Source organism: Xiphias gladius, chromosome 9 (assembly GCF_016859285.1).
Source record: "Xiphias gladius isolate SHS-SW01 ecotype Sanya breed wild chromosome 9, ASM1685928v1, whole genome shotgun sequence".
Classification (NCBI taxonomy): Eukaryota; Metazoa; Chordata; class Actinopteri; order Istiophoriformes; family Xiphiidae; genus Xiphias; species Xiphias gladius.
Window position 1 is genome coordinate 10,156,918 of NC_053408.1, and position 14,241 is coordinate 10,171,158.

The following is a 14,241-nucleotide window of genomic DNA, read 5'->3' on the forward strand; positions in this document are numbered from 1 at the left end:
AAATGGTAAAACAAGCTCGGAGTAATAGGTTTTATTCTGCTTTGATAGGCCTCTAGTATTTAGTAAGCAAAAAAAAAAAAAAAAGGACAGACACAAAAGTAGGTTATAGAGCGTGTATTTGAAGGATAGGTCTTGAAAAAATAAAAAATAAAAAACTTAAATTTGAGCTATAATGTCGACTTGATTTGGCTTCAGTGTGACACACTGGTCGGGAATAGTGGAGTCAAACTGGTTGCAAACAGCCTGAGGAAGTACCCTCTTTTCTTTCTTTTTTTTCTCTCTCTTTTTTTTTTTTTTCATCGGGAGACCGCCCATATTTGCGTTTAATCCACATTTGCAAGCAGCTCCTATCTTCCTCCTATTTTACCATCACTGTCCTGCTCCCAAACTGCCTTTTTCCTCCTCACATGCTTTTCACTGCAGTCGTCCGCCGGCTTCCTCCAGCCTCCCTCTCTTTTCTCTCTCTCTCTCTCTCTCTCTCTCCCCCCCTCCCTCCCTCCATCCCTCCCTCTCTCTTTTTTTTTTCCTCCTATTTATGAAAACGTCACTTCAAGTCCCTCCCTGTTTGAATCTCATTAGTTTCTTGTGTGTTTCTCCCTGTCAATAATCCTGAATCCAGACTCTCTCTATTTCCATCCCTCTCTATCTGTCAATCAGCGCCGCCTTTGAACTGAAAACCACTCCGACCAACTTCAACTCACTCAATCCGAGCGGCTCGGCTCCTTCTCCGGCTTCCTTTTTCTGCCAAGATTCCCTTCTTTTTTAGTTTTGTACCAACCGCCAGAGCTTTGGAAAACGCCAGTACAGACCCCAAACTTAAACTCGGACTTTCTAGATCACCGAGATCAAGGGTTTAAAACTTTGTGTTTTGCCCCCTTAAAAAAAAAAAAAAAAAAAAAAAAAAAAAAAAAAAAATTTCTGCTCGGGAAAAATGCCGCAGCTCAACGGCGGTGGAGGGGACGATCTGGGTGCAAACGATGAAATGATTGCCTTCAAAGACGAAGGGGAGCAGGAAGAGAAAATTTCGGAGAACTCCTCGGCAGAAAGGGATTTAGCAGATGTCAAATCTTCTCTCGTAAACGAGTCGGAAACGAATCAAAACAGCTCGTCGGATTCAGAGGTAAGTTGCAGATTCAAAACATGGATCGATCGTCCCCGGTTCTGTTAAGTTAGAGGCCTACATTTCTTACGCTGTAACACTGATATACTTGAAAAGAAAGTTAACTATCACCCTCGCCGCCCGCTGTGTTAACTTTAACGCAATCCCTCTGTTTCATTGCATTTCAAGGCGGAAAGACGGCCTCCGCCTAGATCTGAAACTTTCAGAGACAAAACAAGGGAAAGTTTAGAGGAGGGTGAGTTTCTGGTTTATTGTTCCACTCTTGTTTTTTGGGGTTTTTTTTTTTGTTTTTGTGCACCATGACATTATATGTGCCTGACGGAGGGGATCTCCCCCGCTTTATTCCTAAAGAAATGCATTTTGCTGGGGAAAAAAAAGTTTTCAAGGCCACTTTATAAAAAGTTTTCTTCTTTTTTTTTTCTTCCCCCCCCCCCGCCATGTTAGCTGCGAAAAGGCAAGATGGAGGGCTGTTCAAGAGCCCACCGTACCCGGGCTATCCGTTTATAATGATCCCCGATCTCACAAGCCCCTACCTTCCCAATGGATCACTTTCTCCAACAGCACGCACAGTAAGTTCATTTTATTTACAGCTGTATGTGCACGCACACACACACACACACACACACACACACACACACACTCCTCTCTCTCTCTCTCTCTCTCTCTCTCTCTCACACACACGCGCACACGCACACGTACACGGACTCCGAGGAGACACGGAGGCAGCCAGACGCGGAGGGTTGTCACCCAGAAGTGCAGCCGATAACAAAAAAACCAAAAACCAAAAACTGTAGAGTCAAGTTTTTGCCACTGCTCGTGAAGTGTACAGTACAACGGCATGCGTGTCCGCCCCGCAGCTCCCAGCCTGCGTGTTGGTGCTGGACAGCAGCTAGCATGCTAACAGTGCTAAGCGCCAGGACCCAGTGCAGTGAAAAAGGACATAATGGTTTTATGGCAGGTCATGTGCACATGACATTTTTACTGACACGCTCCCCGAATTTCTACTTTAACAACTTTCAAATTTAATGTATGATCGACATGAAATTATTATTATTATTATTGTTATTACTATTATTATGATTATTTATTGCTCTCGTTGTTGTTGTTGTGCAGGGTCTGCTGCATTCCGGGCTACAAGTGCACGTTTTTAACCCACTGAATAATGCAATCGGCCTGTGTTTGCACAGCCTCATCAAAATTCCCCCCCCTTTTTTTTTTTTTTTACCTAACACAAACTGGACGAGCATTCAGACCTTTACACTGGCTTTCTGACATGCTGTAAGCAGTGTAAAGTAATGTCAAACCACACAAATAAAATCAATATGCAGATGTGCTTTTCAAAGTGATTTGCATGTGTCAGAATGTATAAAGACATTATGTGAAAGGTGCATGTATTCAAATTTGAAAAGCCCCCCCCCCCCCAAAACATTAAACAGTATTTTTTTAAATGATTGATATCTATATTTAAATACATTTAGAAGTGTGATTTATTGAATGGAAACTGTGTGCTGTGCTGTGCTCTGTGCTTCTAATGAAGAATCCATTGCCTTAACAAAAAAAAAAAAAAGCATGTGCCATGCAAAACCATATTTATAAATAAATTCATGTTATTTATTTAGACACAATCAGCCATGCTATAATTATACACACTCACTCATTTGCTCAGCACCTCACTAGTCCCACTGGGCAATGGCAATCCTTAAGCGGCATAATTTTTGCAGCCATGGGTGTTTTTCTTCTTCTTCTTTTTTTTTTTTTTGCCCCCCTATTTTAAACGGTTGCAATTACAAGTCTGTGCTTTAGGACCTGTCATCTCATTTTACAAGGTTAAGGCAAAGACCAAGCATTAGGAAATATGACCTCTCCACCACCCTCACCACCGTCACCTCTGCCTAACGAAACTGATATTTGTTACCTCAGTTTTTTTATGCGCTGTGCACACCTTGAAAATAAATGCACATCTGACACATAATGCCTTTTTTTGTGTTCAACACAGTCTCTGCTTTTCAGTTCAACATGATCACCCTGGGTTTTACTTGAAAATTATTTTTGGTGCTTACAGAATTCTCTCTTCGTGTGTGTGTGTGTGTGTGTTTTATAGTTTAAAAGATTTTATCATTCCCGGCATATGCACATATGAGAACATTTTGCCATTCTTTCCCTCTTAGTCAGCCAGGGTTGTTAACGCTACCGGCTGGTATGTGGAATTAGTCACTCATTACTCTCATCATTACTGACACAAACACACATTCACAACAACACACATGATTTGAACTGAAGCAGTTCCTTGTTTCAGTGGCAGGGGCTTGTAGTTTTTTTTGTGACTATCGCAGTACTATATCCTGCACTGGTCCGTGGAGCGCTCGTTTCATTGTGCTTATGCAGCAGTTAGAAGAGCAGTAAATTGTGTAGTATGGCTGGAGGATGCTCCGCCGAGACAGTGTTGACCTTTGCTCTCTTAATTCCACCCCTGAAATACTATTTTCAGGCATATTTCAGAAATGGAAGGATCTTTATTTATTTTTTTTTCTAAATGCATGTTACCTGATTTATTACCTTTCGTATAGTTGCCTCTCGACGCGACTTTCATTTAGTCAAGATAAAGTCATTACAAATAGCTAAAAGCCACTGCTGACTATTGAGGTGGTGCTTTATCACAAATGAAGTAGACTTATTGCAGTTTAATTCACAGATCTACCTGAACAGTGACTGTAGATGAACATGGTTTTCAGCTTGCAGTGGTCCTCTTACTGTACAGCCTCGGCCCCCACTGTCTGCAGCGCCCTGTGTGTCCAGCCATTAGAGCTTTGAAGTCAGCGGTCGCTGTAATATAAATGTATTAGACTTAAAGCTAGCATAAATAATTCACCTGGACATTGATTAGCTGTCTTGCTCCCTAACATGTCATGAGAGGCACTGAATATGACTGCTAGTATTATTGGAATGAGACTTTCTCTGTCTTGTCATGAAAGGCTTTGATTCTCGCTGCTTTTCCCTTCATTTTTCTTCTCCTGCTCCTCTTGGTTTGGAGGACGCTGCGATATTATTTTTAGGATGAGGATTTCATCATCTAGGCGTTTTAAATCTTTATTTTTTTGTATTTAGTATAAATGATTTAAATTGGGATTTTGGATTTCTGTGTGACAAAATGATGTGGTATTTTACAGAGCAAAAATCTGATCAATTTTTTATTTTTATTTTAATAAGTTGGCATTGATCCTGTTCTATTTAGACATTTAACAGTGTTTCCGTGATTTCTGTTTTTGCATGACTTGGGGGGGATAAAAATTCCTGCATGTGGCTGTTACCATAATTTGTCTAACCTCTGGGAGCCATAACCAGTGAGAATTTGTTTTTCCTACCACCTAAGTCCAAGGAGGCTCACAATTTAGTATCATTTAGCAATTTGATATGACGCTGTGCCCGAGCTTTAAAAGCGTTCTTGCCCTCGTCTCCTCCTCTCCTCTCCCTGCCGTCTCCCTCCTCCCTAAACCTCACACAAAGGCCCGCTGGATCACTGGGGGCAGGTTGAATTGGAGAAGTGGCCTGGCCAGTTCACCCTGGTTTTCTGTCTCCTTTCACTTTCCTCCGGTTCCTTTGCTCTCTCTACCTCCCTTACTCTCTCTGTCTACCTTTTGTTTCCTGCCGATGCTAACACGGGGCTTGTGAAAAAAGGCGGTGGGTTAACTCCGGTGCTGTGGGCTAACATCACACCTCAACAGGTCTGGAGACGTAGAGGCTGAGGGAGGAAGAACGGGATCTGGGCAGCCAGCTCTCCTGCATCGGGGCTGCAGGGCCATAAATCCACTGGCTTTATTTACTGCCTCTCAGACTTATGAATGTTAAGATATTTGACGCCACCCCTGGCCCCATAATTCTCCAGGCCCCAAGACTTTTGGCGGAGGTTTTGAGTTTCGATGTATAATTACGAGTAGTTTAAAAAAGAACAAGAAAGTGTGTGTGTGTGTGTGTGTGTGTATGTTTGGGGGGGGCATTAAAATGCAACAGCAAGCATCCACTGCTGTGTTTAGAGTGAAAAAAGATGCTCTCAGAACCTGTGGCGATTCTGCTACAAGACGGTTGAAGGGCTTTGTGCGGTTGAAACAATAGCTTTTCTCCCTGTTTTTCCTCTTTGTTTCGGTCGTGTTGTCATGCTAGGATCGCTCATGTTGCCACAGGTTCACCGTTTTAAAAAATAAATCCACTTTCATACAGACGGACTCCTTCCTTTGTCATTTTTATTTTAGGAAGAAATAATGGAGGATTTTCTGGTCAGATTATTGTAATGAACATGCAGAAATGAATGCAACACTACCTCCTTTGTGCTCATGTGCACACATTGCTGTGGCCTTATCTGTTATAATTGACACAGACAGACAGTATCTTTCCTAAATGTGGCAGCAACATAAGCATAACAATGGTATATCATATGGATTATGTGTGTTTGGCTGCTGTAAATGGATTTTTGGCTGTGACAAGAGGAAAGATAGTTTAATACGGATTTAAGGGATAGGGCCTACACCTTATCAAATTGGCTTTACATGTTAATAGGGCCTAATTGGTGTCCGCGGGGGGTTTCGTGGCACGACGCGGCCGCATTTTGTGCCTCTAGCCACAAAATACACTCTGAATTTAGTTGGAAGGTTGCGCTCCTTTTGTCTTGCAAATCACTTTTGTTTACAAAGTATGGCGGAAGCAGCTCCTGCGCGCTCGCTCCCTCTCTTTCTCTCTATCTCTCTCTCTCTCTCTCACCCTCACCCTCCCACTACTCCTTTTTGTGCTCCCTCTCTTCCTCTCTCTCCGCTGTTTCTCTCATCCTAGGCTAGGAGAGGGGAAAGAAAAGGTCCTTATTTTTCTTCAACTCAATAAACAGTCATAAAAAGTACAATCTGCTTTGGATTTGAGGAGTTAAGTTAGAGAAAAGGGGATGGGGTGGGGGGGAAGCAAAGTTTGGCACCATTAAACTAAAATTGAGGCCTGCTAGACATTAGTGGTGCACAGCACATTCTCGGAGCTTAATTAGTCCGAACTGTAATTGTTCATGGTCTGCCAATAGGAGTAATGCTCAGGAAAAGTGGAGTTGCACTAAATCGGCCCAGGGTTTTTAAAACAATAAATCACTCGCATATTTGTGCCGTGATTCAGATGGAGGCTCGACCTCTCCCATCTCGACATGTGGTAAATTGTAAAGTCAATGAATCGCAGATGTAGGGGTGGGGTGGGGGGTGCTGGTGGTGGTGGTGGTGGAAGTTGAGGGGACTCAGAAAGAGAAGGGAGAGGGAGTACAGTAAGGTTTTGTTAGTGCCTAGTGAATGAATGGAAAAGATTTGTGGAGTAAATATTTACTGAGGGGAGATTATATATATAATGTGTATATGTGTGTATGTGTGTCTATATATATTTATATATATATATATAAAAATATATAAAATTTATTATTATTATTTTATTTTATTTTATTTTTCTCAGCTAGCAGGGCTTAATTGTCTAATGCTGATGATGTTGGCAGGCTGAGCCGTGTGAGAGCTTACGCGCCCCTCGATCTGTCACTCTGCTTAAAACACCACAGAGGCAAAAAAAAAAAAAAAAAAAATCAGTCAGTTTGTGGGTGTGTTTCTAATCAGATTTTTAACTAGTGCAAAGGGAGTAGTAGTTCCCTGGTGACAGTATGAGCTGGGTTTGGGTGTAGCTAACATTCAGCTGCAGTCAAGTCTGGTTTGGAGTTGAACCTTTTTTTTAATTAAATCACTGACTTCATTGTTTTTAATTTAATAACAGCTAATCTGATGCCTAATTTTGACTTCAGTATAACAGATTATGCCTGTTACTCATTAAGTCACAGCACAGCCTGAATATATTTTTCTTTTTTCTTTTTTTTTCTTTTTTTTTTGTAAAACAAATTATTCTCGGAATGGATGAATCCATTTTGCCTCCTGTATCCTTCCCTGTTTCTGTCAGTAAGCCACCACACTCTGCTTTTCTGTGTCTGAGCAAAGAAAAAAAGGGCATTAGTTTAGCAGCTGTGCACTGGTGCCCCCCCCCAACAGCCCCCAGTGTAACCCCCCTCTCACTCTCTCTCCCAGCCGCACCCCCCGCTCCCTCTTTCTCCCATGCATTTCTATAGAGTTCAACACAAAGATAGTACTGTACATCTGGAATGCAACTTTTGTCATCTGTTAAATATAGGCTAGCTCTGCTCCTGGCCCACAGGGCTTGGGGCTCCCTGAAACATGGAAATTAAATTATTCTGTGTGTGTGTGCATGCATGTCACCACCAGTTAAATATGTATCTGTATACAGAGCACGTTGATTTATTTATATTTACTGTTTTTCCTTGGTAAACAGCACATTTTGAACTCCCTGGAATTCTTGGCAAATTCACTTTTAATTTCAAAATCAGTGAAGAAATTTGGTTTTTGACCATTTTCTCATTCTGTTTCTCAATTCAAACAAAAAGTCTGCGTTTTTGAATATTTTAACTTGAATATACACCAAACGTCCTGATAGCACTTTCAAAATACATTGCCCTTTTTGAATTTTAAATTATTGAAGGACAGTGCATAGCTGATCCATTCATCTTTGTTAAGTGGTCCCTAGCACAAATACATGTGTTGACAGTGTTGGTTGGTAGAATGTGAAGCTTCGTCTCACTTTGCAGCAAGTAGAGTGAACTTACATGGAACTGTTTCAAATAAAGACTTATTGAAAATGGTGCTAATTCAAAGTGGTTACTGGAGATTTGGGATTTTCTGGGCAGTGTTAACTGTGCTGCGTGCAGCTGAAAAGATAAGGTTAAAATGACTATTGATTGGATCTTTTAGATATGAAGGTTATGGTTGGGGTTAAGATTAGCTAGTTTCAAGACCTGATTACCTAGAATCTGTATTTTTCAGAAAGTGTCATAATTACAAAACCACTGAAAATTATTGTCCTTTTTTTAGTAAAGCAGTTCAAGTTTTGAAGAATTTTTCAAATGTTTTTTTTGCTGTGTTGCTGTAAATGTGCATATAACCATATATAGCAGTGCATTTTTGATTGAGGAGAAAAAATCCACAGAATGTTATTTGAAGAATTGTTTGAGCTCAGGTATCACTCCAGAAATACTTCTGGTATGTGTGTTTCATTTTTCCTCCTCCTTCTGTTACTTGCCTTAATGTGCATATTTCTGTAAGATCATTCATAATGGGACCAGAGTGCTCCAAATGAGTTCACCCAGTAGCTGAGCGGGAAGGAAAGCATGAGGCAGGAGGGGGCAGAGAAAAGCGGGAAATGTGTGTTAGGACTCTGCGTGTGTGTGTTTGAGTGAGTGGAGGGGGGACGGAGGCACGACGGCGGGGGGTTGGGTTGGGGGTCGGACGCACAAAAGCCTTCTGAATAGAGCGCATAATTGCTGTTAATGCCAGGGCAATGAGAGCAGCGACAGTTCCTGGTTAGATGTCCAAACAATAGTGCCCCTAGGCTTCACATTTATCTTCCCGTTTAAATAAAAAAAAAAAAAATCTAGCAGGTCCTGAGCAGAGAGGAACACAGATTGGAGCAGGCAAGTTTCAGTTTTCAGCCATGCTTGACGAGCAGGCATATGTTCATGTGTGTAGTGTTGCTTCTGAAGCAACACCCCCCACCACCCCCTTCCTACCCACTCCACGTTGCTCTCTGTGCTTCCCACCGTCATCGTCATAAAAAGATTTGCCTTAAAAGCTCTGGGTGAGAGGGCTGCACTGTTGCTGGAGGAATTCTAGTGGTGCCGGCCTTCTGTTTGGATTGTGGAGTGTGTTTGGGAAGGGTCAAAGTGCAGTGGTGCTGACATGCTTTTTGTTGAGAAAGGAGCTTCCCCTCTCACCTCTTTTTTTTTTTTTTTTTTTTTTTTTTTTACAACAGCTGATAGGGAGTGCTTGAGTCTCCATTGGTGTTTTTTCCAGCTTGTCTGTGTGTGTGTGTGTGTCTGTGTGTGTGTGTGTGTGTGTGTGTGTCTGTGTGTGTGTGTGTGTGTTTGTCTGTGTGTGTGTGCGTGCGTGCGTGCGTGCAGGGGGGAGGTGCCACACTGCCATCACAGCTCTTAATGATCATGTCGGGCTAGATAATGACTAGCCGTGCCAGTGTGCAGTGAACACCTGTGGTACACCAGCATTTTATGGCTGTGGTAGAATGCTCTGGAACGTAATGCAGAAGAAGAATCTCATTCACTCTAATATGTTTTTAAAATTGTTTTTTCTCTTTTTCCTTGGGTACATGAATGCTCACACAGCAGTGGTAGAAAATACAGGCATCTCCCTCATCATCTTATTTCATTTTCTAACATAAAATGAAAACAAGGTATCTATTGTTACCTGTATGTTATGATAGTTTAAGCTTCCATATTCTGCAATATTTGATTATTTCAAAATATTAAACATAAATAATGTCAAACTATATGCAGTATCAAAATTTGTTCGGCTACATACAGAATATTATGCAGATGGTGTTATTCAGCAGTCTTGTTTTGTTACTCAGTTGGTATCTCCATTCTTAATGTAGTCAAATCTGTATGCAGATTATCTGTTCAAAATGCCTCAGATTGGAAGAAGGCACTTTGCGTGTGCTAAACACATAATGGAGGAGTTTAAGGTGATAAAACTCCAGTCAATGTATTTTTAATCTACTAATTAAACTTTTAATTGTAGCTGGATAATCTCCAAGGAGTGTGTGTGATTATGTGTGTGTTTGGGAAGTGGAGTGAGTCCACTAATGAGGTGATCGTCTGCTTGTTTGTCGTTAAAGGTGGTGGATTCATAGCTGCCTGCGAAAGGTGAGGGAGGTTTTAGAGTGCAAGCAGAAATAAATTCATCTGCTAATCTGCGGATTATGGTAGGATTTGGGGAAAAAAAATGTTGGCGAGATTACTTAGAAATGCACAAGGCTAATAAAATGTAACCCCTTTACCCTGCCTTGCAGTGTGGAACGGCGTTAGATTCTTCTTTTTTTCCAGTTGATGAACCAATTCCAGTGAAAAACGGATTAAGAGTAAATTCCTATGTTAGCTCTTTAACCAGCTGTTAGAAACCTATTTACACACAATAATAATAGGCCTCTTTTAAAGAGGCAGCTGTCAATTTGTGTACAGCACTAGATAACATTTCATGTAAACAGCTTGTCACATCCACACATGGCCTACGCCTAGCACGTGAACATTGAATTGCCAACTATTGTGCAGGTAATGGTTTATGGAGTGCATTAAGTGTTTATTTTGCTCCAAGATGCTGCTTCAAGCAATATGATTGGTAGTGCGAATTTAAATAGATGGCAATGTAATTTTTTTATTTCCTATGGTTTCCCATTATTTCATTCATACTTTACGGACTGTATACTTTATAATTTAAATGAATTACATTTCAGGGTTGCCTTTCAAATAATATTTGTTTTTCTCTTCTATCCCCTAAAATGGATCCTCGCATTTTTAACTGCGCCGGTAATGCATAGCACTGAAAACTCAAAACATGTGTATGGACATTGGTTTGGCGTGTTTTCAGCATTTAAAAAATCCCTTCCCTGCCCTCCGTCTTCCTCGGTATTACATATTCATTCCTCTAGGGTGAGAGGCCAGTGTGTCAGCAGTGTTCGGGGTCAATTCGAAAAGTGAACAAATTGACTCATGGCACTGAGTGAATTGTCAATTGCCTTCCTCCCTCAAGGGGTCAGAGTGAATGGAGTGTGTTGTTTGGACAACTGTCCTGAAGTGAGATGAGTGGCCTTCACCATTAAGCCAGAGGGTACAGAACTGATGGACAGAGAGACGGACAGATAGACAGACAGAGGAACCAAATGAACTGGGGGACAAACAGATAGGCAAGAGGGAATGTGGCACTGTTGACGCAGAAAATAATGCAATCTAGTCACCCTGAAATGACTGTTTGTTTGGCATAATGACCTGCAGTTCACCGTAGTTGGCAGCTCTGATGGTGTCCACTGCTGAGGCATTGACACCAGGAGGAAGCAATGATTGTTGTAGTCTTCCTATAATAAAACTAGTTCTGGGTGACAGCTGCTTTAGTGGATCACTGTGTTAAATATTAAGTGTTGTTTATTGCTGCTGATGCTCCCGTACTTGAGTTTACATACTTTGGCATGGAAAGGCTCCTAATACTGTTATTATGCATCCTGTTTTTTCTAATGTTGGGTTTTGAATCACAATGTTCTCATTCCAGCAGGTTCCTCTGTGGCAGTCCCTTTTCCAAACAGTTGGAATGAGAATTTCTTATTTGGTTTGGAAGGTACTTAAGTGGATTAAACCAAAAGTAACACTACAAAAGTAACACTACAAAATTCCAGTTTTTGTCTTTGTGCAAAAAAACCAGTAAGGAGATACTGGCCTGTAACGTTTGTGAAGATAACATTTAAATGTCTTGGTTATATATAAATATATATATATTCCAAAAAAAAAATATATATATATATATATAGGTGTGTGTGTGTGTGTGTGTGTGTGTGTGTGTGTGTGTGTGTGTGTGTGTATACGTATGTGTATTTATGGTGAGCACCTTAACATCTTTCAGGAGTAAATTTGTTGAGGCGATGCCATGTATTTATATGAAAAACATATGCTGTAAAGATTTTTGAGTGTTTAAAAATGTATTCTGACATGGTGATTTTCGTTTACTGTCCCTTGCTATGCAAGCGAAAGGTTAATTTCAGATATTATCTGTGAATCTCAAACCTGTTCAGTCATCATGAAAGTTGCGATAACTGACTGACATTACTAAGCAGGTGTGGCCTTTGTGTCATGTGATGCATGTCACTGTGCCCTTTAGAACCAGGAGGCTCTTTATCTCCTTTTTACTACCTCATGTATCTTTATTGGCCGCCACACTTTGCATGTTTCAAATATCAGTAAAGATAAATTTCCAGCTTCGTCATTACAGGTGGTGTCAAGTGGTTAAGATTTCATTGTTGGATCCTTCGGTGATGTGATTATTTCGACTACTTTCTTTTCCTTGGGATGTCCGGGTGGACTGTGGCAGTCAGCATTTAAGTAGCTAGAGCAGGGCTCTGAAGCATTTCTAGTAGATGAGTCTAGTTTTGCATGTCTATAAAAGCCCTTTGTCCGTTGTGGATGACCCTTGCTGTTGTAAGGCCTGTATCTGTCTCTGCTCAGGCAGGCAGACAGGCCTGCAGTGAGGATGCAGCAGCTGGCGGGGGCCCAGGCACAGGAATGCTGTGTGTGTGCTGTTTAAACAGTGGCTTGTCTCAGTGCAGGCCTGGAGGAGCGGAGGGAAGGAAGTTGCTGCATGTTTACATAGCTGAATTGTCCTTTGGGCCCCCCCAGTGACTAATGCACTTCTGTTCAAACATTCACAAGTGTGGAGATGACCCCCACTGATGCCGGTGTTCACAGCTCTGCCTTCACCCTGCCTGTGCTCTCTGTGTGTGTGTGTGTGTGTGTGTGTGTGTGTGTGTGTGTGTGTGTGTGTATACGTATGTGTATTTATGGTGAGCACCTTAACATCTTTCAGGAGTAAATTTGTTGAGGCGATGCCATGTATTTATATGAAAAACATATGCTGTAAAGATTTTGAGTGTTTAAAATGTATTCTGACATGGTGATTTTAGTTTACTGTCCCTTGCTATGCAAGCGAAAGGTTAATTTCAGATATTATCTGTGAATCTCAAACCTGTTCAGTCATCATGAAAGTTGCGATAACTGACTGACATTACTAAGCAGGTGTGGCCTTTGTGTCATGTGATGCATGTCACTGTGCCCTTTAGAACCAGGAGGCTCTTTATCTCCTTTTTACTACCTCATGTATCTTTATTGGCCGCCACACTTTGCATGTTTCAAATATCAGTAAAGATAAATTTCCAGCTTCGTCATTACAGGTGGTGTCAAGTGGTTAAGATTTCATTGTTGGATCCTTCGGTGATGTGATTATTTCGACTACTTTCTTTTCCTTGGGATGTCCGGGTGGACTGTGGCAGTCAGCATTTAAGTAGCTAGAGCAGGGCTCTGAAGCATTTCTAGTAGATGAGTCTAGTTTTGCATGTCTATAAAAGCCCTTTGTCCGTTGTGGATGACCCTTGCTGTTGTAAGGCCTGTATCTGTCTCTGCTCAGGCAGGCAGACAGGCCTGCAGTGAGGATGCAGCAGCTGGCGGGGGCCCAGGCACAGGAATGCTGTGTGTGTGCTGTTTAAACAGTGGCTTGTCTCAGTGCAGGCCTGGAGGAGCGGAGGGAAGGAAGTTGCTGCATGTTTACATAGCTGAATTGTCCTTTGGGCCCCCCCAGTGACTAATGCACTTCTGTTCAAACATTCACAAGTGTGGAGATGACCCCCACTGATGCCGGTGTTCACAGCTCTGCCTTCACCCTGCCTGTGCTCTGTGTGTGTGTGTGTGTGTGTGTGTGTGTGTGTGTGTGTGTGTGTGTGTGTGTGTGTGTGTGTGTGTGTGTGTGTGTGTGTGTGTGTGTGTGTGAACAATGAAGACTCATAGCCACTACTTTCTTCCCTACTGTGGGTGTTTGCTGCTTTAACCTGGAGGCTTGGACAATAGATAAACTGAGCCTTGTAATACACTTTTTATCACACTGAGGGAAGCGCAAGAGATATACAGACAGATGAAGATACAGAAGGCACCTCATTGCTCTAACCAAGGTCCTGTCCAGCAAGGAGCCAGACATTGACATACGATGGAGTCGTCAAGCTAATTGTTGTTTGAATTAGCCGTTATGATTCGATGACAAATCTCTCACACTCTTGCCACCAGAGCGGAAAATGTATCCGGGGATTGGCATGATCTTCGTAAGTGTGTAAACCTGGCTTCAACAAGATGGATAAATGCAATTATTGGGCAGACCTGGAGAGGAGAAAATCCATTTAAAGCCCGTAAAGCTAAGCAGGGGCCGTGGTTAATTCATTTGGCCAATTTACGGGTGATGTACGAGTGTCAGGGCACATTAGTCAGGCATGGGGGAGGTGAGTGTGTGTTGGCTCAGTGGGTTGGGTGGATGTGAGTGTGTGTGGTTTTTTTTTTTTTGGGGGGGGGGGCTATATGCGAAGATGCTCTTTGGTTGCAGAGCAGTCTCCTTGAGACCTGGTTCCTTACTTCTCTTCACTCCTCCCCCCTTTACTGTCTCAGTGGACAGAACAAATGG

The 14,241-nt window shown here is 41.9% G+C and overlaps 1 protein-coding gene across 16 annotated transcripts in view; it reads left to right on the plus strand.

Moving 5' to 3' along the window:
• Positions 1–590: 590 nt before the first annotated feature.
• The window catches only part of tcf7l2 (transcription factor 7 like 2), a 91,060-nt gene continuing 77,409 nt past the window's right edge, over positions 591–14,241 (plus strand). For all 16 annotated transcript variants that reach the window (XM_040134694.1, XM_040134695.1, XM_040134700.1 and 13 more), the window contains exons 1-3: positions 591–1,120; positions 1,289–1,355; positions 1,565–1,689. In XM_040134694.1, the coding sequence (XP_039990628.1) occupies positions 932–1,120; positions 1,289–1,355; positions 1,565–1,689 (381 nt within the window). In that variant the 5' untranslated portion in view covers positions 591–931. The remainder of the gene's footprint in view (positions 1,121–1,288; positions 1,356–1,564; positions 1,690–14,241) is intronic.